At 46.4% G+C, this 27,038-nt stretch overlaps 1 protein-coding gene across 4 annotated transcripts in view; it reads right to left on the reverse strand.

Annotated features, from left to right (window-relative positions):
* Window positions 1–27,038, reverse strand: part of ZNF423 (zinc finger protein 423) — a 208,795-nt gene that overhangs the window by 86,792 nt on the left and 94,965 nt on the right. For all 4 annotated transcript variants that reach the window (XM_032195621.1, XM_032195622.1, XM_032195620.1 and 1 more), the window contains one exon: window positions 5,526–8,749. In XM_032195621.1, the coding sequence (XP_032051512.1) occupies window positions 5,526–8,749 (3,224 nt within the window). The remainder of the gene's footprint in view (window positions 1–5,525; window positions 8,750–27,038) is intronic.

Below are 27,038 nucleotides of genomic sequence, written 5' to 3' on the forward strand. Positions count from 1 at the left end.
GTGCATGTTCAACTTCTGCATGGGAACATACTATCTGAATAGACACCTTTTGTGGGTATTTTGTGGGTATTTTCTGTGCGCTCTTAGATACAAATTATTTTTTCTTATGGCTTCCACCCCACACCTAGGTATAGAATCTTATTTTTAGGACAGCAGTGGTTAAGTCAGAAGTTTTGAGTTAAACAGAGGAGTTGCTGTCACCCCCTCCACATATGGGACCCAATTTCCTTGAGCACCTGCTGAGGAAATAACAAATTAGGTGCTGCCAGGAGCTTCTTAACTACTTCCCATGTCATCAGTGGCAACAAGTTCGCCTGCTGGAGGTTAATGAACATGCTGCAATGCTGCAGTAACGAACGCAAGGATCTATCGCTGGTATGCGGATTCCATGAATTCTGCACACAGTGTGTGTTTGCACATAGGCAGGGCTTTCTAGGCTAAAATAACAATGGGCAATTAACATGATAATAGGAAGAAGGCTATACTCCATTGGCCGAAAACTGACACAGCCAACCATAGAAAAGGAAATACTTTGGATTGGCTAGTTATCCCTAGGCAGCTCAGGAAAGTATCCTCCTGGAGTCCATTCTGAAATCAAGGCTGTTAATGGAAAAGCAGCTGGATTTCTGCAGCACTGTTCCTTGGGAGTCTATTCCAGCCGACGAGAGCAAGCACACATACATGCACATGTATTCTCAAGCACACTGGCACACACATGCTGAGGGCTCCTAGCTTGAAAAAAAAAAAAAATGAAAGAAAAAAGAATGCAAAAAACCTTGGAAGAGAAAAATGGGACTGGGTGGTGAGTGATTCATGTGGTCACATTTAAAACTTGAAATCTTCCTCTTCTGTAAAACTTCAAAGCTGACTCAGTTCTGCGCCTTGTTCAACACTTATCTCTGTTATGAGGGTTCCCTAAGTAACTAGCTAAGAAGGACAATATTTCAGCTCAACCCCATTGCAAATCTTTAAAGTTATATTAAACACAGACAAATGATTCATTTTTTAAATTGATTTCGGTGCTTCTGAAAGCTACTTACTAACAGATCTGGAGACAGGATGTCTTTGTTTATCCACAGACCCAGTGCGAACTCCACACCATTTCACAAACTTATAAAACACTCCACTTGGTGTGACCACCCCTCAGCGAAGACAGCAGACTTCAGACTTCCTGTGAATATTATCTTTAGCCTGAGCTGACACACATGCATGCGAAAGAGCAGTTTAACTGAGGCAATGGCTCTTTTGATCAGGAACCCTGCCTGATGCAGGATAAGGTCAAAAAATGGCTTCACACAGGCCACCAAAGAACTATAGCCTGATTAGCACCCAAATGTAGAAGCACGAGATTGAAGAGTTGATTTTTTGGCTCATTAATAATGGTCTTTAAAAGCATGTCCCACCAATAGACTTCCATTCTCAGTAAATGGGAAGCATGAGTTTTAATACAAAGTTATGTTATTTGTGGTGCCAAATACAACCTTCTGCTACTGTTTCCTGTGGGTATCGTGACTTCCCTGACATTCGTAAGGGGCTGGTTATCTCTTCCTCAAGTTTTGTCTTTCTGTGTGGTGACAACAAAGGTGCTCATGTTCTGAGGATCTAATAGAGTCTAGATGACAGCATCAAGGTGGCATAGGAGACCAGATGAGCAGGCCTTCAACTGAGAGCTCAGTCCCCATTAAGTCAAGATATTTAATTCTAATCTTGGCACAAAACAGTAGTAATAGCAACAGGGGGCTCTGCTTTCTTTTCTGAAATAACTATTGTTCCCATGGGTTTTCCAGACTGTCCTCCTTTAAATCTGGAAATGGTTTCCTGTTCTACAAAGAAAATATTCCTCCATTCAAGTAGATTTATAAGGGAAGAGAAGTGGTGGGGGGAGAACAAAGAGAAGGGATTGAATCCAAGAAAGTGTGCAGGAGAAAAGGAACTGAGTAAAAGAGCACAATAGGGTTCATTCTTCCAACTTCCTATGCCACCTCCTTTGCTTCTTCAGTCCAAATAACCTAGGTGGGCTAAATAAAGTAACGCCATTCAAGATGGAAATTTAACTGAAGCCTGAGCATTTGCCATTGTCAATGTTAAACAAGCATTGTTCATGATAACTATGGCACAAACTAAGGATAAATCTATGTAGGAGAAAGAGCAGCCTGAAATGTGACTGTTTCCGGCATGTGAAGAGGCAATAGGACATGTCAGTACTAAACAAGCAGTCATGTTTCTCAAGGCACATGCATTCCTCTAGAAGACATTAAAATGAATTAATAAAATGTGTTAAAACTGAAGCTCCTACGCACAGAAATATGTTCAGAAGAAAATAAAAACGTTACTTCTGACATGACCATAACAGAACAAAAAAGGTCTTGAGCTATAGATGTGCCAGATACTGGAATGGGACTTCCACTGGAGAAGTTCATTTAAAAGAAACTTTAGTGCTGTTGAGACAGAAGAGCTCCAGTAGGACGGTAAGAATTAAACACAAACTGAAGTCAGAGCAGCCTTTCACAACTAAGGTGTATTTTATTTATTCCTCTTAGTGATATTCCATATAAAAGACCGTTGACTTGATTTAAAACTCCTAATAATAAATCCTCTGATGCAGATGTTTCCTGTACAGGAGGCAAAAACTTCAGCCATGTAGAAATAGTTTTTGACCATCATAATTTGATCCTACCTAGATATCCTACAAAGAAAGGTGATTAATTCATAAATACTTATTTTTTTTGTCATAATAAAATGGAAGTGAAGAAGACAGGATGCAGCAGCATCTTCAAGAGTAATGTGCTTTCTTTTACTACAGGGTTACATCTTCACTTAAGGTGTTTTGTTTGTTTGTTTGTTTGTTTGTTTGTTTTTGTTTGTGTATGTGTGTGTTTTGTTGTTTTCTGAAATTATTCTGGACTTCCAGACTGTCTTCTTCCATGCAAGAAGTATAACTGCTGGTGTAATGACTTTCGTCACATTCACAGCAGTTACATATTTTGTATGTCATAATTTCCACTTGATAGGATTTCTTTTTGCTTATTGCTCCAAAGTATACACCCAGCATTTAAAGTTGAATCTCCCTATATTTGCTTTTTGACTGTACCATCTCCTAATCTTCAACTGCTTTTCTGTTATAGAAAGAAAAATCAATATGGTGTTTAAAAAAGAAATGTAGAAGAGCTGAAGAACTGGAGAGAAGCAGCTCTTGCTTGGCCATCTGCAGTTACTCTATATGCATTGTACATTGAAGATAGCTCTACTAAAATGCTATTTTGCCTGTGCACAGCATACTAACAAGATGAGGAGAGATTGTGTTCAACTTGCGCAGCTTCATTATGAAGCCAATGAAGTTAAGTAAACATTATTCTTGAAATGCAGGAATTTATCCACGTTTAAAGGACAGCCTAATTCTTTGAAAACCTCTGTGCTAGCCAGAAACAAAGAGCACCCCTTATCTCGAGAAACCTGAGTGAGACACCAATAGTTTCCACATGAGCTGCTATCAGAATTCAGGTCTTGTACCTATAATGAAGGGTAAGATAATGAATTATTTCTAGTAACAATAATCTATTCCTGCGATGCATACCATGAAGATTTACGATATTAGCATATGTGCAGGTCATACACCTGTTGAAGGCACCATTTGCCATTGCCACAAATGCTGATTTTTCATTATCTTCTACAAAGGAACTAAGACCTTGTCCTCATGGGATGAAATTCAAAGCATTTACCTTATTGAAGAACTTAAAACTCTCCCCTGAGAGAACAAGTATGGAAGCTCTCACTGAAAAGAGAGAGTTAAAGCAAGAAATCAGAGCAGCAAATGGCAACGTATTCTGCTTCTGATAGTCGACTGGAAAGAAAAGGCTATACTTTGGGCTAGAGGCATGGCCGCGTGAAGAATTAGTCCTACCTAAGAGAATAAAGTGTTTCAAAGAATTTAGAAAGAAAGAAAGACGTGAGAAAGAGGAAGCAGAATGGCCTAGTAGGAGCCCCAGCTGAACTCTCACAAGGTATCACACTGAAGGAGGGATATTTCCATTTCTTATTCTTCTGCAGGATGAGGTGCATGCACTGGGAGGCTTAGTCACGCACCCAGAGGGAACAATATCCAGTTCTTTTACTGAAAAAAAAACACAACACTTTCCTTGGTATTTGAACAGGAGCCTGGAAGCTCACTGGGGCGAGCGGGTGCCAAGGCCCAGCAGCGCCGTGCCCCCTGCTGCCGCCCCGTGCAGCCCCAGCCAGAGCTAACAAGTCCCACGGGGCACTCGGCGACAGCGCTGCCGGAGGCATCGCAGTTTGCGTCCTCGGGACATACTTAGGGTCTTCTCTTACTTCCTGAGCCTCTGATGTTGTATTCTAATGGTATTTACAGGTTCTTTTAATGTAGTAAGATGTGTTTGTGGGTGCTTTAATTAGCAGATTGACATAAACAGGCATCTATGGCTGGAATTATTCATTAGGAGTTGGGTGCCTAATTTCCTTAGATACTTTTGAAAATCTCACCCCATCATGTTTAATTAAAAATGTCAGATGATATCAATACTCAGATGTGTCTGCTGTTAGTCTCCCGAGAAGATTTCCAAAATCTACTTCTCATTCCATCTGTTCCTGACAGAGGAAGGACTGACTTGGCCCATTCTTGAACCAAAACGTCAACAAATAATTTTAAAAGACTATAAACTGCAAATGATATTAATCTCCTGAGCAGGCTTCTGAAGCCTTACTTGGATACTGCGTGCTCCCAAGCATCTTGTAAGCTAAGAAATAGGAAAACAGGCTTTCTGCGAACTCCAAGGGAGAGCACACTTCTTTTTCAAAAACACAACTTGCCTATTAGCCAGCAATTTCCAGATTTGCTAAGAAAACTGCTTCTCCTACAGGAGGGCCACGAAGCAGTTCCTTTTAAAATCACACACGCGTGCTCCAGGCATGTACGTATGCACACAAACATCCACGTAGCCTCACAGCCTCACTCACTCGGACAGACATCCATGAGGACAGCCTCTCTAGCACAGTCATTTGTTTTAGGTGAGAATTTGGGGGGAATTCACTACAGTTTTCCTCACAAGTTCCTGTATCTTCCTGCTGGTGTTTTTCCAGGTAAAAAATCATCAGTTTCCATGAGTATGATAAATCAGATTTTTTTTCCTTTGGGAACTCAGGATGTCTTTTTTCATGGATATGCCCCAGTTTTGCCAGATCTGCCAGTTCAGTAGCTTCAGAATTCATGGACAAACTCAGTCCTCATCATTCATGAGCACATGGACGTGTCTCAGCTCTCTGTTGGTAAATCTAGGGCAGCTTTATGATAAAAAATCTAACGTTCTGCCACTAGGAAGCTAGGAGCCTGTAAGACTGAACAAAATCTACTTTTCTATGTGCATTACTCTACCCTTCTTTCTGTTCTTCTTGTTCAAGTAATTTTATAAAATGGCAGCCAAAGAAAAAAAACAGGACATCAGATCAGTTCTCAGTCGCGTTAAAAATCTACATTTTATTCCTATGACACATCAAAGCTCAGCTGTACTTACTCTGGGCACAGGAGATGTCTGGGTACCTTTCCTTTGGCCACTAGTCTCAGGTGTCAGGTCTCGGTGGTCCACCTGAATGTGGCTCTCCAGGTCTTCAGCACTTTCAAATTTGACACTACACTCCGGACACCTCAGACTGCCACACGGCCTCTCATTCACCTCCTGCGGGGTCAAGCCCAGAGACTGTCCATTGGTGCTCCTGGTCATGCACCCAGCACACAGGCCATAGGGAAGGCCGTTCACATCCAATTTTACCAAGTCCTGCTTATTTCGGAACTCTTTCAAGCACAACGCGCACTTGTAGAGTTTTTGCAAGGCCTGGCCGTTGGGCGACGAGGTTGCAGAGTTTCCTGCCAATTTCTGCATGTGAAACGTCCCGTGAATTTTCAGCTCAAGCGTAGAGGTGACCGTCTGCATGCAGACAACGCAGCGAAACCCGGTGAGGGAGTTTCTGAGGTCGGGATGCATCTGGCAGTGTTCGATAAACTCCTCCTCGCTCTGCAGCGGCATTTTGCAGATCCGACACGTTCCCGTATCCAGACTCTTGCTGTGGGTGACCTTGTGCTCGGTCAGGGTCAGGAGCGATGGGAAGCGTTCGCCGCAGATGGGGCACATGTAGTGCTTCGCTGGGCCCCGGTGGGTCTGCATGTGCTCTCGCAGGCCGTTTTCTGAGAAAAAGGTCCTTGAGCAGATATTACACTTGTGGCTGCCTTTGATGAATTCCGCTTTCTTCCTGGAGCAGTCATCCTCCCCGGGACGGATGTTATGATCTCTCAGGCGATGGTTCTGCAAGAGGACCTCCATGGTATAGGCAGCCCCGCAGATGTCACAGCCGTACATGGGCTCAGAAGCATCTACATCGTCCTCGCTGGCTTCGTGGCTGTTGGAAGTATCTGGGTTCTTCATCAGCATGTTCTGGATATCTGCCCCTTCCGTCTTCTTATTTGTTGGGGTCATGCCATTAGCTGTCCCATTCTCAGCGCTGGCATCAAAAACACAGTGTTTCTCCCGCAGGTGTTTTTCGAGCAAGATGATGGCATGAAACGCTTTGCTGCAAAACTTGCAGTTGTATTTCTTGCTGTGGGTTGTGATGTGGCACTGCAGCTCTACCTCCGTGCTAAAAGTCTCACCGCAGAAGATGCATTTGTGAGACTTTGATGGATTCCCCAGGTGACTGTGCTTCACGTGGATTTGGAGATCCACCTCCTTCCTAAAATCCCAGTTACAGGCTGTGCAACGATACATCTTCTTTTCATTGCTGTGCTTGACTGCCAGATGCACTTGGATAGATACCTTGGAATCAAAAACTTCTTGGCAAAGGGTGCAGTGATACAACACAAAAGTATGCATGTCCAACAAATGCTTCTGCAAATCATCCACCGAAGAAAACTGTTTGTCGCAGCTCTCACACACATAATGGGTTGAAGTTGTCATGTAATGTACGGTGAGATGTTGCAGAAGAGACTCCTGGGAATCAAAGTCTTCTTTACACTGAGGGCAAGACTGTTTCCTCAACAGCAACTCCAAATGCAACTTTAAATGGGTTTGAAAACTCTCAAAATTTGAGAACTTTAGATCACACTGATTACATGGGTATTCACCGTTAGACACTGAGTTTACACTAGCAGAAAGCCGTTGCCTTTTAGGGGAAGAGACTTCAACATCAGAAGAAACTGGACTCTGCTCTGCTTTTGACTTCTTATTGTGTGCCAGAGGAATGTTCTTGTGGTTTTCTTTAATATGCTTTGTAAGCTTCAGGATGGAGCCAAAAATGGGGGAGTTTGTGCAATAAGGGCATGAATAAACTTCCATAAAAGACTGTGTTGGCTGAATGACAGGGGAATCCAATTTTGAATTTCCTACATTGCAGTGAGTCTGCTGAATATGCTCAGTCAGGGTTGCTTCGGTCAGAAAGCCCATGGAGCACTGGTTACAGAAGAAGGCGTTGTTGCCATCTTGAGGGGTAGCATTTGGGCCACAGTGAGTGATACGGATGTGTTCCTGCAAGCTGTTGATGTCTGCAAACATCTCAGGGCAGTAGTTACAGTGAAAGGCAGAAATGTTGCTGAACTGCATCATAGGATAGGCATGGTTTTTGTGCACCTTTCTCACGTGTTCATTCAAGTTGTACAGCGTAGGCATGGAATCAAGGCAGATCTGGCACGTGTGGCTTTGCTGAGGTTTGTCTGCATGAATGGTCTTCAGGTGGATCTCCAGAACAGCAAGGCTGTTGAAGTCACGCTTCGAGCAGTATGGGCAGCTGTAAGTAACTTTAGACCAATTCTGGCCTTCCTCTCTGTCCACAGACCTGATTTTCTTCTGTCCTCTCAAAGGCTTGAGGGTCGAATCGGGGGTGGAACCTCTTTCCACCGAGGCGCTGGAGTCGGGCGTTGCGCTGCTCATGGACGCCACGCTGCCCAGGACTGGGTCAGGGCTGATGCTGTGGTTGCTGGAGTCAGGTTGCCTGTGGCTGTCCAAGTGGCAGTAGACTTCCTCCACTGAAGAAAACTGCTCTGGGCACATAGGGCACTTGTGTTTTTTGTTGGCATGGGCTTGATGAATGTGTGAGAGCAGCAAGTTTTCGTCTGAAAATACTTCAGGGCAATGAATACACTGCAAATCTGCCTTCTCGGAAAGCTGTGGGTGGCGTGTCATTACGTGCTTCTCCAAATCTTCAGTCTGACTGAATGTCTCTTCACAGTAATCACACATAAAATCATCCTTCTTCACCTCTTTCTCAGTCTTTGCCATATGTTCCTTGTTCTTTTTATGAGCTTGCATGTGACTCTGCAATGAGCTGGTAGATGAAAACCCACGTTTACACACAGTACACTTGAACGGTTTGCTGGAGCTGTGGGTTTTCAGATGAATTTTGAGGTGGTCGCTGCGAGAGAATGCGGCCTCGCATTCGTGGCAATGGTACTTTTTATCCCCTGTGTGAAGCTTTATGTGGCGATCCCTACTTCTCTTGTGCTTAAAAAGCCGGCTACAGTAGGTGCATTTGAAAGGTAGTTTGTCACTGTGGATCTGCTCGTGCCTTTTAAGGTAGCTCAGGCGAATGAAGGACTTATCACAAAACTGACAGGGATACGGCAGGCCAGTCCCCCCTTCCTCCTCCCCGATGCCGAGATCACACCCATCTCCTATCATCTGAGTGGGTGATGCAACATCTTTGCTGGAGGGAGATGAAGCCACCCAGGAGAGTTGTGGGTCGTCATCACCATCTGTAATGGGAAAGCAGAAAGGAGATTAAAAACAATTCCCAGTGCATCTGTGAAATAAGGACAAAGCTCTCAACAACACTATGGGCTTCTGCTACTACAGCATAAAAAAAAATCAACTCAAAAAAAAAAAAAAAAAAGAGTATCTCTTGAATTTCAAAGGAGGTTTGAGAAAGACAAATAAAAATATATTTGCAAACATAATTCACAGATATACAAACACAGAGTATTAATAAAAAGCGTTTTTCTTTAGCAGGTTTAACACCTGCTCACTGTACTGTAAAGCAATAAACAATGAATAAAGAAAGCAAAACACAATGTGCAGTGAAGCAATACGAACGTTTTGGAAAGCTACAGTATTAAGTGATCACCTGTGATTTTGTGGGTCTTTTTAAATGCTACTTCGAGATGACTTTAACTAATGTCCCCATTAAACAAAATCCTTCAGTTCTGTCTCAAAACTGTAATAGAATTAAAGGCTGCTCAAAAGCAAGCAGATTCAAACACCTATGTGAAATAAAGCATCAGATCTGAGGCAGCTTGACAAAATCAGAGACCTGCATCACTACCGCATCCATTCACAGGAAAGGTAACATCGCCTGCTTGGTGCAAAACCAACCTGACAAATTAAAAACAAACAAACAAACAAATAAACTAAAACAGAAATGATCACTGGAGATCTCAAGACATCACAAAACAATCACTTCAGGAGAAAACAACAATGGCTCAGCCCCTGCTTTAATGACTATTTCCTTTGCTCCATATGAGGCTTTGGAAAATATTTTATAATTTTAAATTACCAAAAAGAAACACAGGACCATCTCCAGCAGCAAAACACTCATTTTAGGAAAAATACATAAAGTTTTGGCAGCTCTCATAAACGGAGTTGTTAACGAGAAACAGAAGAAAGTTCAAATATCCTAATCCCAATAAATGTGGGGATGTTGAGCGAAGCACAAATGCCACTGCTCTGATACAGAACTGATCCATGGAAGGAAGCAAAAACAAAAGCTGTGTGAGCGGGGGAAGGCGCTGACCACATGTATATTTGGGGATTCGGAACAGAAAGCGGTTCCTCCAGATGCGCTGTCCTTATAAAACATTTAGTGCTCCTACTTCAGCTCTCGCTAAAGCAAACCAATACCAGCCTCCCAGCCGCGCAGGGGCTGCCCCACGCCTGCCAGCCCACGGCCACCGCTCGCCGAGCAGCACGTGGGAGCACAGGGGCTCTCGGGGAAAAGCTGCCTGAACGGGGACATGGCCACGGCAAGAGGCTAGGCCCTCCATCCCGCTCCCCTTGTCAGGACCTCTCCTTTCACCCCCCGGACCCAGGCTCCCTGCTGAAGGCTCCGGCAGCGCCTCCAGCCCCGGGCAGCCTCCTTCCCGGGACGTGCGTGCTGGGTGCCTGCCCTGCCGCCCTCGCAGCCGAATTTCCTGCTCCAGAGCGATGCTGGCCACAAGGAACGCGCTCCCGGCCTTGAGCGAGCACCCACTTTTTAACACCCCCCAGCTCCTCGTGCTCGGCCAGCTCCTGAAGCACCAGCCAGGAGCCACGGATCTCCACACCAACTTCCCCAGCCTTCCTTCTCCCGGCCTCTCCGCGCGGCTGCCACAAAGCCCGGCTCCCCAGCTCACAGCCAGCTCGCCCAGCGCTCCTGCCCGCCACCGCGGCACCGCTCGGCCCCCGAGGAGCCCCCGGCCCCCGCCTGCCCCCGGCCCCTGCCCCGCCGCCAGCAGCCGCCTCCGGGCCCCGTCCCCACGGACCCGCGGCCACGGCCCCGTGCGTGGCGGGCAGGGAAGGAGGAGGAGGGAGGCAGCCGGCTGCCAGCGCCTGGATTAGGGGCCCCGGGGAGGTGCCGGTAGCTCGGGGCTGGCTAATTCCCTGCTCTCGCCAGCTGGGCTCCCCCAGGGGCAAGGAGACAAAAGGGAGCACGAGGGGGATGCTGGGCCCGAACTAGGGCAGCACATGTTGCGCGTGCTGCCGGCTCTGCCGGGGAAAAGAGGAGAAAAACAACAACAGGGGGAAGGAGAGCGCACGGCCGTTGTGTTATTCACTACTCTGCCTTGCTGGCTGAGATTTGGATACTAAAAAATGAGCGCTTTGCAGGAACGGTTAGAAAAATAAACGTGTTTCATACATCCTCCCTTTGGCAGCCAGGCTGCCCGCGTCTATTGTGGGCACTGGTCTGCAGAGGAACGACTGCACCAGGGGAGAGCCCAGAGCACTAAAAACAGTTTTGGTGGATCAAGCTTCAAGGTTCAGCCGTACACTGAAGGTGCCAGGGACCAAACCCAGGTAACACAGGCCGGGGCAGCTCCCTCAGCTGCGTGACTTCAGACGTGCTTGTGCCAGCCACTAAGTTGGCAAAATCATACAAATGCTGTAGAAGTTCTCCTTCTGCTCTGAAACGAGCCAATCTACCTCAAAATGCATTCTAGCAGTCAAAGAACAACAGCCCCCGTCCAGCTGCTGCCCTTCAAACATTTGGGCTGTTCAAAAATCAAAACCAAAGGCTGATGTGATTCGGGGAGCGATGCACAAAGACGTCGCTGCGCTGCTGTCAGCTGGATTCACAACAATTAACATTGCTGCGGCTGAAAAGCGGAGTTTGTGTTAGAAAGGGAAGCATTTACACAGACAGCTGAAAGCAAAGATTGTCTCCTTCTGTTAGCCTGACTGAGACCTTTCCTTGATTTTCATGTTTAACTTCTTTTTCTTGCACTGTTTGCTCATTCTTTGAGAGGTTAAAAAGAATTGGGAAGCTTTTAGGCCCAGGAACAACCCACCTTGACTTTCTCACAAACAAGATACTAAATTACAAAATGCCTAAAACTGAAGAAATTAGGAAAGAGTCATTATCATTAATCTCTTTATTGAATGAAAAATAGCCCTGTTAATTTTACCTTGCCATTTTCACTTGAAGAAAAGACCTATAATGAACTGAGAAGGAAATTCTAAGGTGTTTTACCCGAGCAATATTTTACTGGGAAGATATATATTAGATGTAGTGTGACACATCTGGCAATGGTGGTTAGAATAATAATTCTACATTAATGCAATCAAAGGAATGTAGCAGAATGAGAAAAATCACTTTCAAAAAGGAGATTAAAGTCATTAAAAATGGCTAATCCTGCAAAGTGGGACTGTTCTAAAATAGAGAATCACAGGGCTGGTGCAAGGCTTTTGTCAGTTGCGCATAAGAAAATGAAAACAAGTATTAAAAGGAGAAGAAAAATCAATAAAAAGTTTAATTAGGAAAAAAATAGCATTGAGGAAGCTTCAGGATGTCAGTGGTTTTCAGGATGTATGTGTGGGTCATGAAGCTTAAAGGGCCAAAGTTGATAATCAATCTCCAAGTGGTACAGTAATTTAGCAACTTAATGTTCAGCACGTTTATGGGACTGCAAGCATTTATCATCATCACTGAGGAGCTAATTCCAGCCTCAGCGCATTCAATAAATGTATTTTGCCTTCTAATAAGAGCAATTTGGCCAAACTGCAGTATAAATCATACTTCATTCTCTGTTTATCTTCCAGATAACACGAGCCAAGTTCAGAAATATACACATGAAGCTAAAAGAAATAAAATCAAGTCTTAAAAAAACATGGTCTCTTTTAGGACAGAGACATGCAGCACATCACAGATCGCCAGATGCGAGCAGCGCTGTCTCCTCAGCATACACCGATGGCAACATATTTATTATTTCAAAGTTACATGTATTTTGCTAATAGAAATCAAACAAACGCAACACAATTTCTTAAATACCCAGGGTTTGGCCAAGGAGACAACTTCAGGGACTCCCCTCCTGAGAGGACAAGAAGCCACAGAGGGCAGCTTTGGGAGGTGCTCCTATTCTGCCAGGTTTGTTCCTCTAGCACAGAGCTAGTACCCCAAAGCAACAGCTGCATTAACAAAAACAAGCCCCAAAAATCAATTCCTGAGGAAAAGATTGCTGTTCGATGTAAGTTCAGATTCCCGGTTCTTTCAGAGCCCCTCCATGACACCTAAGCTAAAACGCTCGAAACACTCACATTGCGTTAGACAACTGAAAGTTGGTGGAGTTCTGGCACCCCCAAAAAAAGTAAGCTCCTTTCGAAAACAAACTTGGTATCATGAGACATGCTCACACACTGTCTGTGTCTCAGCTCCTCACGTCCATGGTAGGGAAAAGCCATCTGCTGCTCAAGGGCAAATTGTAGGGCTTACTTCTGCATAGCTGTGAAACCCCGAGACATCCTCAGACAGAAGGCCTGAGAGAAACACTACCAATTTCAATAATTATTATTATCACAGACGCTTAGCTACAAGAATACAACACCAAAATTGAGAGAAAAGGACTGAGAAATCTTCACTAGTGGTTATAGCAAAATTTGAATTGCTCCACTACGCATTAACACCGAGGATAGATCATTACAATGGATTATGGTAAGAACCTCACACAGCATACGCTGTTCATTTACACTGCAGTGCTGGTGTGAAATAATGCAAATCAAGTTTACATACCAAATGTTTTAAGTTTCAATGTTTTCAGTGCACTGTAACAGCTTTTTCATTTTTTTCTTTTCTTTTTTTTTTTTTTTTTGGAGTGTTTAGCCCCATTTTCCTGTATGTTTCTTGCACAGAGAAAACAAAGTAAATATTAAAAAATTGCACTAATATTCCAACCCCAATTTTGATGCCCAAATTGGCTTCACCGAATGCTTTTGCTCTTTGTCACAGAAGGCAATGGTGGGCTATGAATCACCAGCTCTCGGGGCAGCGATGGCATTTTGCGCCGACACAGCACCCGTTGGAGCAGCGCCGCAACCAGGTGGCTGTGTCTGAAACCCGGCGTGCAGGAGCACTCCAACGCGCCTTGCTAAACAACAGAAAAGGGCTTCTACAGCCTAGAATTATCCCTACAAAAACATCACATAACTAGCCCCAGAACTGGTCAGCCCATCCTCACTCAGGCATGAGAGGCACTGGCAGCCCAGGCTGCCCCAAAGGGCTCCATATGCAACTCGGGAACATCGGCTTCTTCACAAAGCATTCCTGATACCTGGCTTATTTCAAGGCACTCTTGTATTTATATATATATATATTTATATGGTTATTTAATACTCAAAGTGACACTGACTGGGGATAAAAAAGCCTAGGAGGTGCTAATAGAGGGGGCACCGCTGGCAGCTCCCTCGTGATCACAGGCAGAAGGCAGCGGTACCCGTTGGCACGCTCACACGGCAGGCGTTTGTGGTGCGCTACGTTACCAGCAGCTACTGATGCTTTCTGCAACTCCCCAGCTTTGCACTGCCTTTTTTAAGCAAGGTTTTTAAAACAGAAAGGAGGACGTCTGGCTCAATGGAAAATACATATAATCTAATTTTTCTTCTCATGAATAGAGCAACTTGGTATTTAGAATACCAAACCAGCACAAGATGTCGCGCGGAATTTCAAACACGAAATTTGCCGGATGCCTGCTGCAGATAAACTGTTACACATAGCCAGCTTAAACCTAGCTGTCTTTGTTTAAACCTTTCTTTTGTGATCAAAGATGCATTTAATTAGTCTTTTTTTATGCTGCAAGTTACAAAAACACAGAAGAATGTGCATTGAAGCTCAGCTGATACACAGAAACTTGTTAATTCGGTGTTGCCCATCCTGAGCCCCGGTCTCCCATTAGCAAAGATGTCAGGACTCAGTAGTGGCCATCGATAGGATGAGACATAATTCAATGCAGATGATAAAATCAGAAAGTTACTTTTAACATTGCTGCTCTTCCATCAAACAGCCTGTATTTTAGAAGTAACAAAAATTAAGCTCTCACTAAATAAGTTATTTCTCACCTCAGTAAATCGCATAATAAGGGGTGGAGGAGAAAGTTTTATGTTAGATCTAGGAATAAACGAAATGCTTTCAGGGTTGAATCACTGTTTTTCTTTACTCCCTTTGGAAAAGCAGCAGATACTATATTCTGCTGTGCATCATGGACTTGGGACTGAAAACAGCTGCACTCTAATTACATGTAAAGTGTACCAAAACATTCCTTTTATCACAGACTGTAAATCTGTTAGCATCTGTCTCTCCTTTGTTTCTTCCACAAGATACAAGCTTGTTTCTACATTTTTCTCACCTGTAGCGGTGATTAAAATTCATTATAAATGAAAGGAGTGAACACTAAAACAAGTTCCTCTGTGTACAGTTCTAAACTCAAATTAGAAACAGCTGTTTGCTAATTCATGCAGTGATGTTTTGTCGTGCTCTGTGAATCAATAATAACTCACCCTATTTCTCCAGAAATGTTAGGATTAGATGTAGATTTTGCTTAGCCGTTTGCTCTTCAGAAATGCTCAAATACACATTCTGTCTTTTTTAAGCAAGATTAGAGGATGATACCAGCAGAATCATCAATGAATTAACAGGAAGATCTTAATAGCTTGCTGCTTGTGCTTACCCTGCTTCCTAGAGGGTCCTGTGCCATTCCTGCCGGCTTTGAGACCTACAGAGCATTTAGCAAGAAGGCTTTTTGTAAGGCGGATGTCAAAGAGCCAGCCTGTATTGGGGTCACATGCACGCGTCGTGGATGCGGCAGTCACACAGAGAGCACTATGAAATGTGAGGTTGGGCTGCGACACGCACAGCTTCCAAACACAAGGAATGACAAAGCCCTTAGGAAAACAATCCAAATAGAACAATTATTGCTTATAATAATTACTTATAAAAATTTCTGTAATAAATGGCAGTACTTAGGCTAATTGTTAGTCCTATTTCTCCATACTGTCTTAGCCAGAGCACAACCTTCAGATGACCCTACTGGCCCTACAGTCACACAATTACACTCTGCACTTCTTGCTACTGGACGCCAACATCTATCATGATTTCAACACCAGATTACACAAAACAAAGAGACAAGACACGGTGGTTAAGGGCTTCGCCTGTTTCATTTTTGTATCTAAGCCCCCGGACGCAGGCTGCCTTTTGACCAGCCGCGGTGGCTGGCTCGCAGCGCCTGCACTCGCTGCCGCAGAGCTCGGACATCCAGCCCGGGGCGCTGGAAGAGCATCGCCCTCCACGAAGCTCTGTGCCATCCAGACGAGGGAAGTCCTTTTCTCAGTTCTAAGTGAAGGGGTCTTTCCTTCCTCCTGTTTCGTTGCTGTAAGCAGTAACAGGGTGCTAACTGCACAGCACAAACCCTGGTGTCAGGACTCGGAGCCACTCGTGGAGACGCGGCCAGCAGCAGAGCCCTTCTGGTGGGATGAAGCAAGACTTCCAATTCCCTCCCTGACTTTCAGTCCGGCTGTTCCTGAATGCAGCAGGCACCTGCTCTCAGGCTGCTCAGCCGAGTACCTGTGGGGTCTGCCAGCCTCAGGATCTGCCCCTCGGTTCACGCCTTGGCTGAGCATCGGAAAACCAGTCTAGCCTGGAGAAGCTCAATGAACACTGGAACCAAAATTAAGAAGAGACGGACTTTTTCTCTACAAACTGACCAAACCAGAGTGATTTAATTGAATGCTTTACTGTGCTCATTTTCATGTCCCTGAATTGTACTTTCAAGTGAAGATTAAGTCATCAATTACAATCCATTAGGCTCATTCATGAAATTCATTTCAGGGTCAGGTTCTGTGCGGTGAGCAGGGACCCTGGAAGCTGACGGGGGCAGGCAGTGCTTTCCGCAGGATACTCAGCTTGGGCAAAGCGAGCCGGAGCTCGTTTTGATGGCATGGGCAGCAGATTGGAGGAGCAAGAGCCTTTAAAACTGGGGCAGTGGCAAAGTAGGACAAAAAGAGTGCTGCCAAGCCCTCTCAGATAAGCTGCTGTTACTGCTAGGACAAATGTGTGTCTACTACTGTGCTGGCAGGCAATAGCAGCGCGGTGTTTCCACTGCTGCAGAGCTCCGTTCCAACTCCTTGGCCATGTATCAACTGCGAGCCGAAAGAACCATGAAGGAGGGAGAAAACTGGGACCAAACACCACGACTGCTCTGCGTCTTCTGGGTCGGGTCACCAAAAGCGCCTGCCTTGCTAGGATGGTTTTTGGTGAGGAGATCTTCAACTGGATGCTACGCAGTGACCTGGCCTCCTGCCATCCCCGCCTTTAACATAAGAAAATTCTTTCCCAAGACCAGATTTTTGCTCCTAAATGGGTATTTTCCACCGGTGCTCAGTAGAGGCTATACCAATTGCCATGCTCCCAACCTGAGAAAAACCTCATGTTTTAAATCGCAGCCCTGCACAGGACTTTACTGCCAAGCTTTCCGGCCTGAGGAATTTAAAGCTGGTCGTATTATTAGAGCAAGTTGCAGGGGAAAATAAAACCAGCTTGTTAAGTTAGAAAGAGCGGGCTGTTCCAGGCTCTCATTTTGATCTAGGTGGGAAAACTGTGACGCACTTACAAACTTAATAGGTTGACGTTGATGATGAATAGGCCTAATGCTGAAAAACACATGTTGGCTGAAATTACTCAGCAATAAACAAACAGTAAAAAACAACAACATCCAGATCTTGTGCTGCCTTCAAAGAACTGGGGAAGGAAAATCAACAAATCACACGGGACCGGCGGTATCAAGTAACCTGCTTTATGGTTACGCATACGTGTTATTGGTCTGATTTCCAAACGTGTTGTGCATTCACATCGACCCCACTGAAATCACCAGCAACGGCGGCTGCCGAACCCTCCCAAAAATCCAGGTGATGAACATTAAACCTAGCCACATCGACGCGGAGGTGTTTTCAGAAAGGCGCACACATTCCCCGTCCCCTTTATGAATTCTGGGCCGGGATCTCACGCAGACGCGGCGCATGGCAATGAAGAGGCACTTGTGAGCCCGCAGCTCGCAGGCCGACGAGCAGCAGTAGTTATTTACGCAGCTCTGCTCCATGCAGCTCCTCCAGGCCTTTACCCGGCCACATCCGAGGGGGCTCCCGTGCCTCAGAGACCCCCGCGGGTACGCCTGCAGCTCAGGCCCCGGCCCGCCCCGGCCTGGAGATGGCATTTGCTCCAGCTGGGCAAAGCTCCTGCTCCGTGGGGAGTGCTACGGCAAAGTACCATTAGTTAAGACTCTGGGCTTGCTACAGTGAACAAGTTTTTTTTTAATATTTCATTTAAAACTAAAAAAGAAGACCTGCAAATGTAAAAGCACCCTGTTGAATACTGAGCACGTTCCTGAGTCTCGTCTGGTTAAACGTGGGTGATGAATCTGTTCGGTGTTTGTGAGAGGCCTGAGGGGAATGGCACTGAGGCCGGAAAGGAAGCTCTCTGCCTATCAATACCCGACAGAAATAACTGAGAGGTTTAAAAAGGAAACAGCTATAGATTTGGGGCTCTGCAAGATGAAAGCCAAACCGTGTGGCTTGCCTGGGAGAGGCACGTATTCCATGCTGCATGGTAACACGGCTTCTGTGCCACTAGCAGCAAGCAGCATTTTAAATAGGAAGCGGCTTTTGGAACAAGCAAGCAGAAGTGTTGGCCAGCCGGTACCCATCCTTCCCGGCACATCCCTGCTCCCCTGCACCAAACGTAACACGTGAGAGGCCTTTCAGGCAGCGACCCGGTGCCTGCGAGCTGCTGACTCGCCCCCCGTCGCAGCAGCAGAGCTCTGTGGGCTGCGGGGCTCCGCCAAGTGGTGCCCGTGCCGCAGCACCATGGGGTGACGGCTCACCAGGAACCCTCTGCTGCGGGCACCAGGCCCCGATGGCCGCCCACACCGTGCTCCATCTCCTGCACGGTGAGCCTGCGGAGAGCTTTTGGCCCTGTCTGAGTTCTTTAGGGGCTTCTGAGGATACTGGCCAGAAGACAAGAGCTCCAGAGAAGCCCTCCCACAGGATCAGCGCAGGCAGGAGGAGAGCAGGCAGAGGCCGGCAGCCCCAGTGCCCGGCCACACGCCTGCCGAGAGGCGCGCAGAGCCAGCAGCCACTGCCCTCGTGCTGCAGGAGCATCGCCCACGTCAGCCCAAAGCACATCCCACAGCAGGACGGTGCTTTCCTTGGTTTCCCAACAGCAGTGGTGTCCTCCCCACGAACTGCTTGACGCGGCTTTAGGGGCTGGTTGCCTGCACTCAGATATCCCTGCTTCACCCGGGAATGCAGATCTCCTTCTGACCGTGTGCTGCTGGTTTTTTCTCTCCTTCCTGTAAACGTGGATTGCTCAATTTATTCTAGTTAGTGACTGTCTCCGTGTCTCCTTGGCCATAGACACGGAGAGTGAATTTGTAATGAAGGAAGGTGTAGGGCACAATTATTTGTTTAAATGGGATTAAAATTAAGGTCGGAGTGGGCACTGAATCATCTCTATTTATCCCTGAAGTGGAAGGCCAGCAGACATTTGGCACTTGCAAATAAACACCTCTTTCCCCACCCTCCCTCCCAAACAGCACGCCTCCCACCCGAGAGCACTCTCACACAGACATCGGCACCGATATCACCGAGTTAAAGGGAATAAAGGGAAAAGTTGTGTTGTACCTTCCTCCCTCACTCTACCTACACAATGCACAATGGTTATACTCACAACGAGTAGCTGGGGATGCTAATAGAAGGAATGAGAAGGCAGTGGGGAGACAGGGTGGATTACCTTAGAGGTGCACCTCGGTACTGCAGGAACTGGAAGCATTCGGCTGGCTGTAGAGGAGTGCACTAAAATAAGAAGTGGGTGGCAGCTGGGGGCGGGCGTTTGGGTGGGACTGGCGCCCAGTGGAGTTGCAAACCAAAGCACTAACAGCAAAGCACGAAAGAACAAAATCACAAAACCTCTCGTTTCAGAGAAATCAGGTGTCTGAGGTTCGACAGAGACACGGGCACCTCCAGAACCAGGTGTGCTCAAGAAATGCTCTCCAGACGACTGATGGCTGGAAACACCACCACTCCCCGAGTCAAGTAACAAGTTGGTGGCAGTGGTGTTTACCCAGATGTGAAAAGGTTGGGTACCTGCCCCTAGATCTCCAGTGTGGGATGTCTCATATTGTGTCCCATCTCTACTGTCCTAAAGAGTCAAAACAGTGACTGCAAGGTGTATAAAACACGGTGACTGCTGAGGAGAAGAAATGCCACTAAGCTGGACATAACTGAGTAGGGAACGAAAATGTTTCTGGAAAATAGAAAACCTTTGGTTTCATAACCAATGGGAGGAGTTTTAAAGCTCAGACTAGCTCCATTTACCCAAACCCTACCATCCTAAATACCTATAAATACTGCAAACTCACACCTTTAGCCAGAATAAACACTTGTGACACTGAATTCTATCCTTTCCATCTTACACTCACTTCAAAACACAGACGTGTGAGCACCAAGAACTATGCGAGTACCAACCCTGGTTCCCCATCGAGACTTTGTTATCTTTCTGTGTTTAAGACAGGAGTGCAGTGTCTGTCTCCTGCCAAAAACCAGAAACTCCACCTCAATCATGGAGCATCCGAGTATAAAATTAATCTTCTGAGTAGTAAATATTCGATTAACATAATGCAGGAACTACATGACTTGAAATAATCTACTTTAGAGGTCAGGGTCCTGGATCACTGAGAGCTGATTCTTAAAGATATATAAGACTCTAAAAACCAACCAAAGGGTTTTTTCCATTGTCTAGGATTACCACGCCTTCCACCTTTAGATTTACTATGACAATAACCGCGAGGGCAGGAAGCTTCCAGCAGTGTGTCTATCCTGAAGTCACTGTACTCAAGCTAAGAGTGACTCCATCAGTTCTTGGGCTGGGCTGAAGGTACTGAACCTGATGGGATTTTTCCCTGTGTTGCTCTGTACCCGAACGTCCATTTTCCAGCGCAGGGGCTAACAGAACAGGAAGCAGAGGCGTGGGCACTAAAGGAGGAGCCACTATCAATGCCCAGAAATACACCATGTCGGCCAGCTGCCCAACGTGTACAAAAGCATTACAAAAGTCAACTAAGCCAATGGTTTACAGTTTCACTCTATTTTCCATCTTAAACTGTATTATTATCTTTCTAATAGCATTAGAGAAGCTTCCACTGCAGCCACGGAAAGCAAACAGCCCCTAACAGATTCCTGTCTGAATTTTTGTGCAAAGTGTGAGCAGGTAACAATATTTACCATGTACAGTAATTATGAAAAACTGTGAGATTGTGTAATTATGTATTTTAATTACATGATCTGATTAGCTTTTTTAATCACTTCATAAAAAGAAAGGAAATTCACCGAGGTTGTCAGAAAGTTAATAAAAATAAGGTAATTCACGGCTAAGGCTCACCATGGTGCCTTTCTAACTACTTCCTTGCTACACCCCACTGTGCCTAGGTATTGGAGGTCAACTATAAGTATTAATTTCCTCACTTTTATTAACTTGGGTGACAACATCCATGCTCTTTTGGCATGGGTTTTTTTGGTTGTTGTTTGTTTGTTTCATTAGGAAATGTTTTTCATTTAGCTGACTGATATTTGAAGAGACGGCAGGCTCTTCAAAACCAGCAGCCTGGTTGATCTGAAGCTCTTCACAAGAGGAGCCTTGCCTGTCCCTGTCCCTGTCCCTGTCTCTGTCCCCGTCCCCGTCCCCGTCCCCGTCCCTTCCAAAGGCATCCCCGTGGAGCGGTCACTGCACCAGCAGCCTGCCAGGCCCCAGCAGCTGAGGCTGGCTGGCGATATTGGTAGCTCACGCTAAAGCAGGGCCCTCGCCGTGCACAGAAGTCATCCCAGCGCCGCAGCAGCAAGAAGGAAACCAGCCCCTGGAGTCAGACGGATGGCAGCAGGCAGCTGAGCCCAGGGCCACCAAGCAAAGAGGTGGCAGCAGCAAAAGGCACGGCTCCTGCAGGAGCCCGAGGTGCAGGAGAAGAGGTCTGCCTGCTCCAGGCCCAGAAATCTCCCCAGAAATCTCCCCAGGATGCACAGAGAGCCCCTGGGAGCCATCCTGCTGCACTCACGGGCTGGAAGGAAGGGCCGAGAAGCCTTCTCCTGCTCCCGAGGCAGGCCAGAGCACGTGTTCCAGCTCTGGAAAACAATTTTTCTAACTTTTGGATGCGATTCTGCTCTAAGGAAACATTTTGTTTATATCCAAGCTGGGATTCTATAATGTAATACTTGGCTATCAGATCGAGCAGCTCTGTTTTACTCATTTTTGGTTCCCTCTCTCCCCCTCCAGCCCTTCTTGCTTTTCCTCCTCTCCCTCTTTACCTTCCCACTGCCTCTCCCTCGATTCTCTGGGGAGCACAAACCGCTCTGGGAAGCTCAGCGGGCTGACAGGAGCAGCAATGTAATCGAGGTAGGCGTGCAGGGGCCGGGCACCTCAGACCCTGCCGCGATGAAGCCCACACGGGCTGCCCCGGCTGCGACCCACGGGGGGAGCCGCGCTGCCTGCTGCGGGGGGACGGGGCTGCCGGCGGGCCAAAGCAGTCATCTCATGGCTCCTTCTGAATATTGGAACTGAGCTGGCACAGAATGCATTCATTGGGAAGGGAAGCTGTGCTCCCAGAAGGAAAAGGCCACAAAAAAAGCCTCCCTTTTCCAAGAGAAATCTAAGCCAGTTCCTGGCCAGGTATCACTTAGGTTTTCATCTCCGTTTTAGAAGCCTTGCAGTGCGTCCCCCCAGCCCTGCCCCATCCAGGCAGAGCACCACGACGCTGCTCCAGCAGAAAAGGGTGGGTGAGGAGAATGGGGGCTCTTCTCCGTCACGCTGACGTAGCTCTGTGACGCCTGCTCTGAAGCCTGCTTCTCTTTGCATTTGGTTCTTTGGATGCCATAAAAAGGACCTTGACACTGGGTCTTTTGAAATGAGTTTCCTGACTGATAGGGAGGTTTAAGACCTATAAAAGACAAGAACTGAGGACAAACACCAGTTATTTCCTAAAACAAAAAGCTGAAAGCGTTTGCTGGCATGATGCAGTACCAAGCTCTGATCCAAGACATCCAAAGACAGAACTCTCCTTCCTGGCAGTCTCCAGCCTTGCCGTTTTGAACTGCACCATGCTTCTTACTAACCATCTCTAAATAATCCCATCATCTCCCGGGATGCTGTTCTGTGACGAGCTGTTCTCTAGCAATTCCAAGTAATTTTAGAAGTTACCATGCATTACTGCCTTCTCTCCTTCCCCTCCGCGCACAGTTTTCATCTCGCTCCTTCCTGCCACTTCTCCATCCTCTCCCAAACTCAAATTATCAGACTGTAAACGCGGGCAGGTCCAGACACCCAAGGGGTGAGCCAAGATCTTGTCTCCTGGGGAAACTGCCATAGTGAACTCAATGAGTATCTGTGACGTTTGCTGGTACTAGGGAATAATATTTCCCTTGGGCACTTTCTGGATAGAGTCTACCACCTGGGTTAAGTCATTATTACAATCAAGCAGAAAAAAAAAGGGGGAGGGAGAGAAAAGATGAAAAAACACTACAGCAAGCATCATTAGAGCTCATCAAAAGTGCATTAGAGAACACCTGATAATACACTCTGAACATTAATGATCCTTACGATATACCATATTAATGCAGATGTTATCTGAATTTATGGAAACCAAATTTTGCATTCACTCATTTCCCTAAAATAGGTGTTTAAAAACAACAACAACAAGGAAAGGAAAAAAAAAAACACCCTCTCTAAGAACTATTAGTTGCCTGTCTCAGGAAACAGATAGATAAAGTAAAGCCTCTGATCCCATATGTGTTGCTGATCACAAATCCACAAAGCTCCAACAAGTCCTCCGCCCTCGGAATGCTGTTGGCATTCACTGGCACCATGCTACAGCTAAAATGGATGATGGTAAGCCAATATTAATAAAAGGGTCGTGGTTGTGTTGGCTTAAATTGGGCTATTATTGCTACTAAGATCAATTTTACTGGCAGCCTCAAACTCTCCAATGCTGGGCAGCAATTCCCCTTGCAATTTTTCCCCCTTCCCATTCTGAGGGAGAGGCACGTATGGCACAGGACTGACAGTGCCACTGCTAGAAGGTGCTGAGTGCCCGGTTCGAGCCAGAACAGCTCCTTGTCTGAAGAGCCTCATTCTTCAGCCCGTAACTGAAATGGAGGTCAAAAAATTAATTCTAGGCGCTGCTTAAGTCCTGTGTTCCTCCTTTACGGAGACTGCAAATCATGTCAAGTTCTGCATAAATAGGTTTTGTGGGGGTATTAGAGGGTGAATTACTGTCATCTAGGTGCTAGTGCTTAGCAAAGCAAGGGCTATCAAACTCGTTTTGCCAAAATCCAATGTGAACTTCTGCTCGCAAAGAAGGAAGGTCACCCAACCAAGAACACGTCACAAAAGCGGTGAAAGGAAACAACAAAAAGAATATCTGAACCACATTCTTACGAAGGAGTGTTTTATAAATACGATGGTCACCCCTAAAGACCGTTTTGCTCATTGCTATTTGAAAGCCAAAGTGAAATCTTTTTCCTAAGGAAGGACCTGGTAAGGTTTGCAACATCACAGAATTACTTCTAGAAATAGGGGAAGCAGGAATTATTTTTAGTGCAGCTGAGAGGCCAGGCATATTTCAGGCAATCTCCCAGAGCCCGCTTCTATACCATGTGGGACATAAACCCACAAACTATGAAAGAACCCAAATCAGTATTGTTTTCTCAAGTGACATCCATTATCCCTCATCTGAGAAAATTAACACGTGTATCCAGAAGCTCAATAAACTAAGCTCAGAGCTAAAAGTCTGGGATTAACTCTTTCTGCGTCGCAACGAGTGCCATCCTTTAAGTCAGCAAACTGCTAACCCATTCTATTTTATATTCAGGGCTGCTGCCGTTTAAACCAACCAGGGGCATCCAAATGCATTTACACTCCAGCACAATTTCGAAACGTTACAGTACACGGGGTAATCGAGAATTTCCAAATTCCAAACAGCTACAGAGATATAAAAATGGAAATACAGAAGGGCCATTAGACCAACACATGCTGGTTTGGGTAGCATTAGGAAGAGTGTCACAAAATGAATAAAAACCAGTTTTTGTGCAAAGTCTTTTTTTTTTTTTTTGACATCTGAGTTAGAGAATGTATCTAGCAGTAAAACACTATGAACGTTTAATATAGGCAACCTTTGTTGCTTTGCCAGCTTATTTCTACATCAAATGATAATATTTGAAGATTTCTATTCCAGGCAAGTGTTCGTATTTTTTTTTTCGTCTTCCTGATCTGCCAAAAGATAGGAAGTTCAATGGATCCGATTTTTTTTCTCCTTTTTACCCAGATTAGTAGATGGAACAGTCCATAAATCTGACTGGTGCGTATTCCGAAAAGTTAAGCACCAATACTCAGAATGATTGATAATGCTGCATCTCCTACCTAAGTACACAGAAAACTCCAGGCAGGTTTTTTGATTCTAGACTGAGTTTTACAGAGTCCCACGCTCTGTCATGCTAAAACAAAATAAAATAATTAATAAAAAACAGGTATCCAGAACAAACGCAAGCAAGGCTTGCTTTGATCCACCAAGTGCATTGTACTGATTTCCAGACAGTGCTCTGGGGTGGCTAAATTAGGAAAGCAGTGAAGAGCAAGCCACAGTTTGTGACATCAACAGAGGAAGAGTCGGGCAGCTTTCTGCAAGCCGCCTGTAATTCCTCCCAGCACTGCAGAAACACATCTTGCATCTGGTGGCACGTCCTTCTCGGGGACATTTCGCTAACTAGCTACCCAGCAAGGCTGCAGGAAACATAACGCGCACAGAACAGCAAATTCTGAGGCAGGAATAATAATAATAATCTGATCATTACCCCAGCGCTTTAAAAATCGGACCCCATGGCGAGACGCCAAAATAAAACATCAAAGGGGGCCTCCACGAGCCAGGCTCAGATCAACATTGGGGTGAGAGCCTGCTGCCTCCCTACCCTGACAGCAGGCAAGACAAGTTGGAGACATCTGCTGGGAGGCCAGGGGTCAGGCTGCCCGGGCTGCAGGCAGAGCACGATGGAAATGAGTGCACGGAGTGAGCCCAGGCGGGGGGCTGCAGGGGCCCTGCGAGGAGAGGCCGGGGGCTGCCCCGTGCAGGACACAGCTGGCCCCGCAGCAGGCCCACCAGCCAAGCTGGTGCTGCCTCAGTGGAAATCCACTTCTGAAGGGGTAAAGTGTTGGCCGGCAGTGAGAGCGAGGGGATGAAGGCGGGCCAAACAGCCCTGCGAGCTGCCAGGCAGGAGAAGGGGGAAGGAGGTGGTGCTCCAGGCACAGGAGCAGAGGCTGCCCCACAGCCCGGGCACGGACCACAGCGAGCAGGGGAAGAGTGTGAGGAGGAAGCAGCAGCAGAGGGGAACTGTTACGGACTGACCGTAACCCCCCTTCCATCCCTCCTGCAGGACTTGGGGAAAGGGAATTTAATTTTCCCCAAGCCGAGTCTGTTCTGCCTGTGACAGTAGTTGGTAAGCGATGGCCCTGTCTTTACCGCGACCCGCGAGCTTTCCCATCTCATTTTCTCTCCTCGTCCTGTGGAGGAGGGGGATGAAGGAGCGGCTGGGTGGGCGGCTGGCAGCTGGCTGAGGTTAGCCCACCACAGGGCAGCTGACTGCAAAAGCCACCCCAAAATTAAAATCACAAAACAATGCCTAAATCTGTACTTATGGCTTTGTGGGCCTGAATTTATTGCTTGCCTAGAGTATGTATTCCATTAAAAACATTTCTACCGGTAATGTGAAATGCAAGGACTTGCTACCAGCACGAATAAACGCTTCTGGTCCCTCAAACTGGAGGCTCTGGTTGCCATCACGCTGCTCGCAGGGTCACTGCTGCCTGCACGCCACCATCCCAGCCCGCCTCTGCCGAGGGGTGGTGCAGATGGGTGGGCTTTGTCGTGGCAGAGGGAGAAGCAAGTTGTTCCAAAGACAGCTTAGAAAGAAAAACAGACCAATGTGCAAGATGAAACACTACACAGACGGATTCAAAAGCAGATTTCCATGTGTGCTGAAACACTGGGGGCCAAAAAGCAAGGAGCCTTTAAGTTGCTGCATCTTTTAAAAATCAAAAATCCATCAATGAAAGATAACCCTCCATATTTTTTCCTATAAAAGAACTTTGATTTCTTGGAAAAATCAATGAAGCTTGATTACTGAAAATGGCCGCGTGAACACGAACACCCTTCAGGCATCTCTCAAGCACCTCTGCAAATCACACGGCAGCGCGAGGCACATGCCACTGCCGCTGCTCGCATCCTCGCCCACACACTACCGAGCTTTCTGAAGACGCGATGGAAGAAACTAGCAAGCTGAAAACAGTGCCTTCGCTACACGGTGCTCCTCACACCTGGCTCGTGGCATGCCTGAGGACGTCGCAGAGAAGCTGCTTTCAAAACCCAGCCGCAGGGATTGCTTCAGCAGTTGAATGAGATGAGACAACCAGTGTGTGTGGTGCTGCCGAGCAGCCAGGGATCT

This window comes from Aythya fuligula, chromosome 12 (genome assembly GCF_009819795.1).
Source record: "Aythya fuligula isolate bAytFul2 chromosome 12, bAytFul2.pri, whole genome shotgun sequence".
Lineage (NCBI taxonomy): Eukaryota > Metazoa > Chordata > Aves > Anseriformes > Anatidae > Aythya > Aythya fuligula.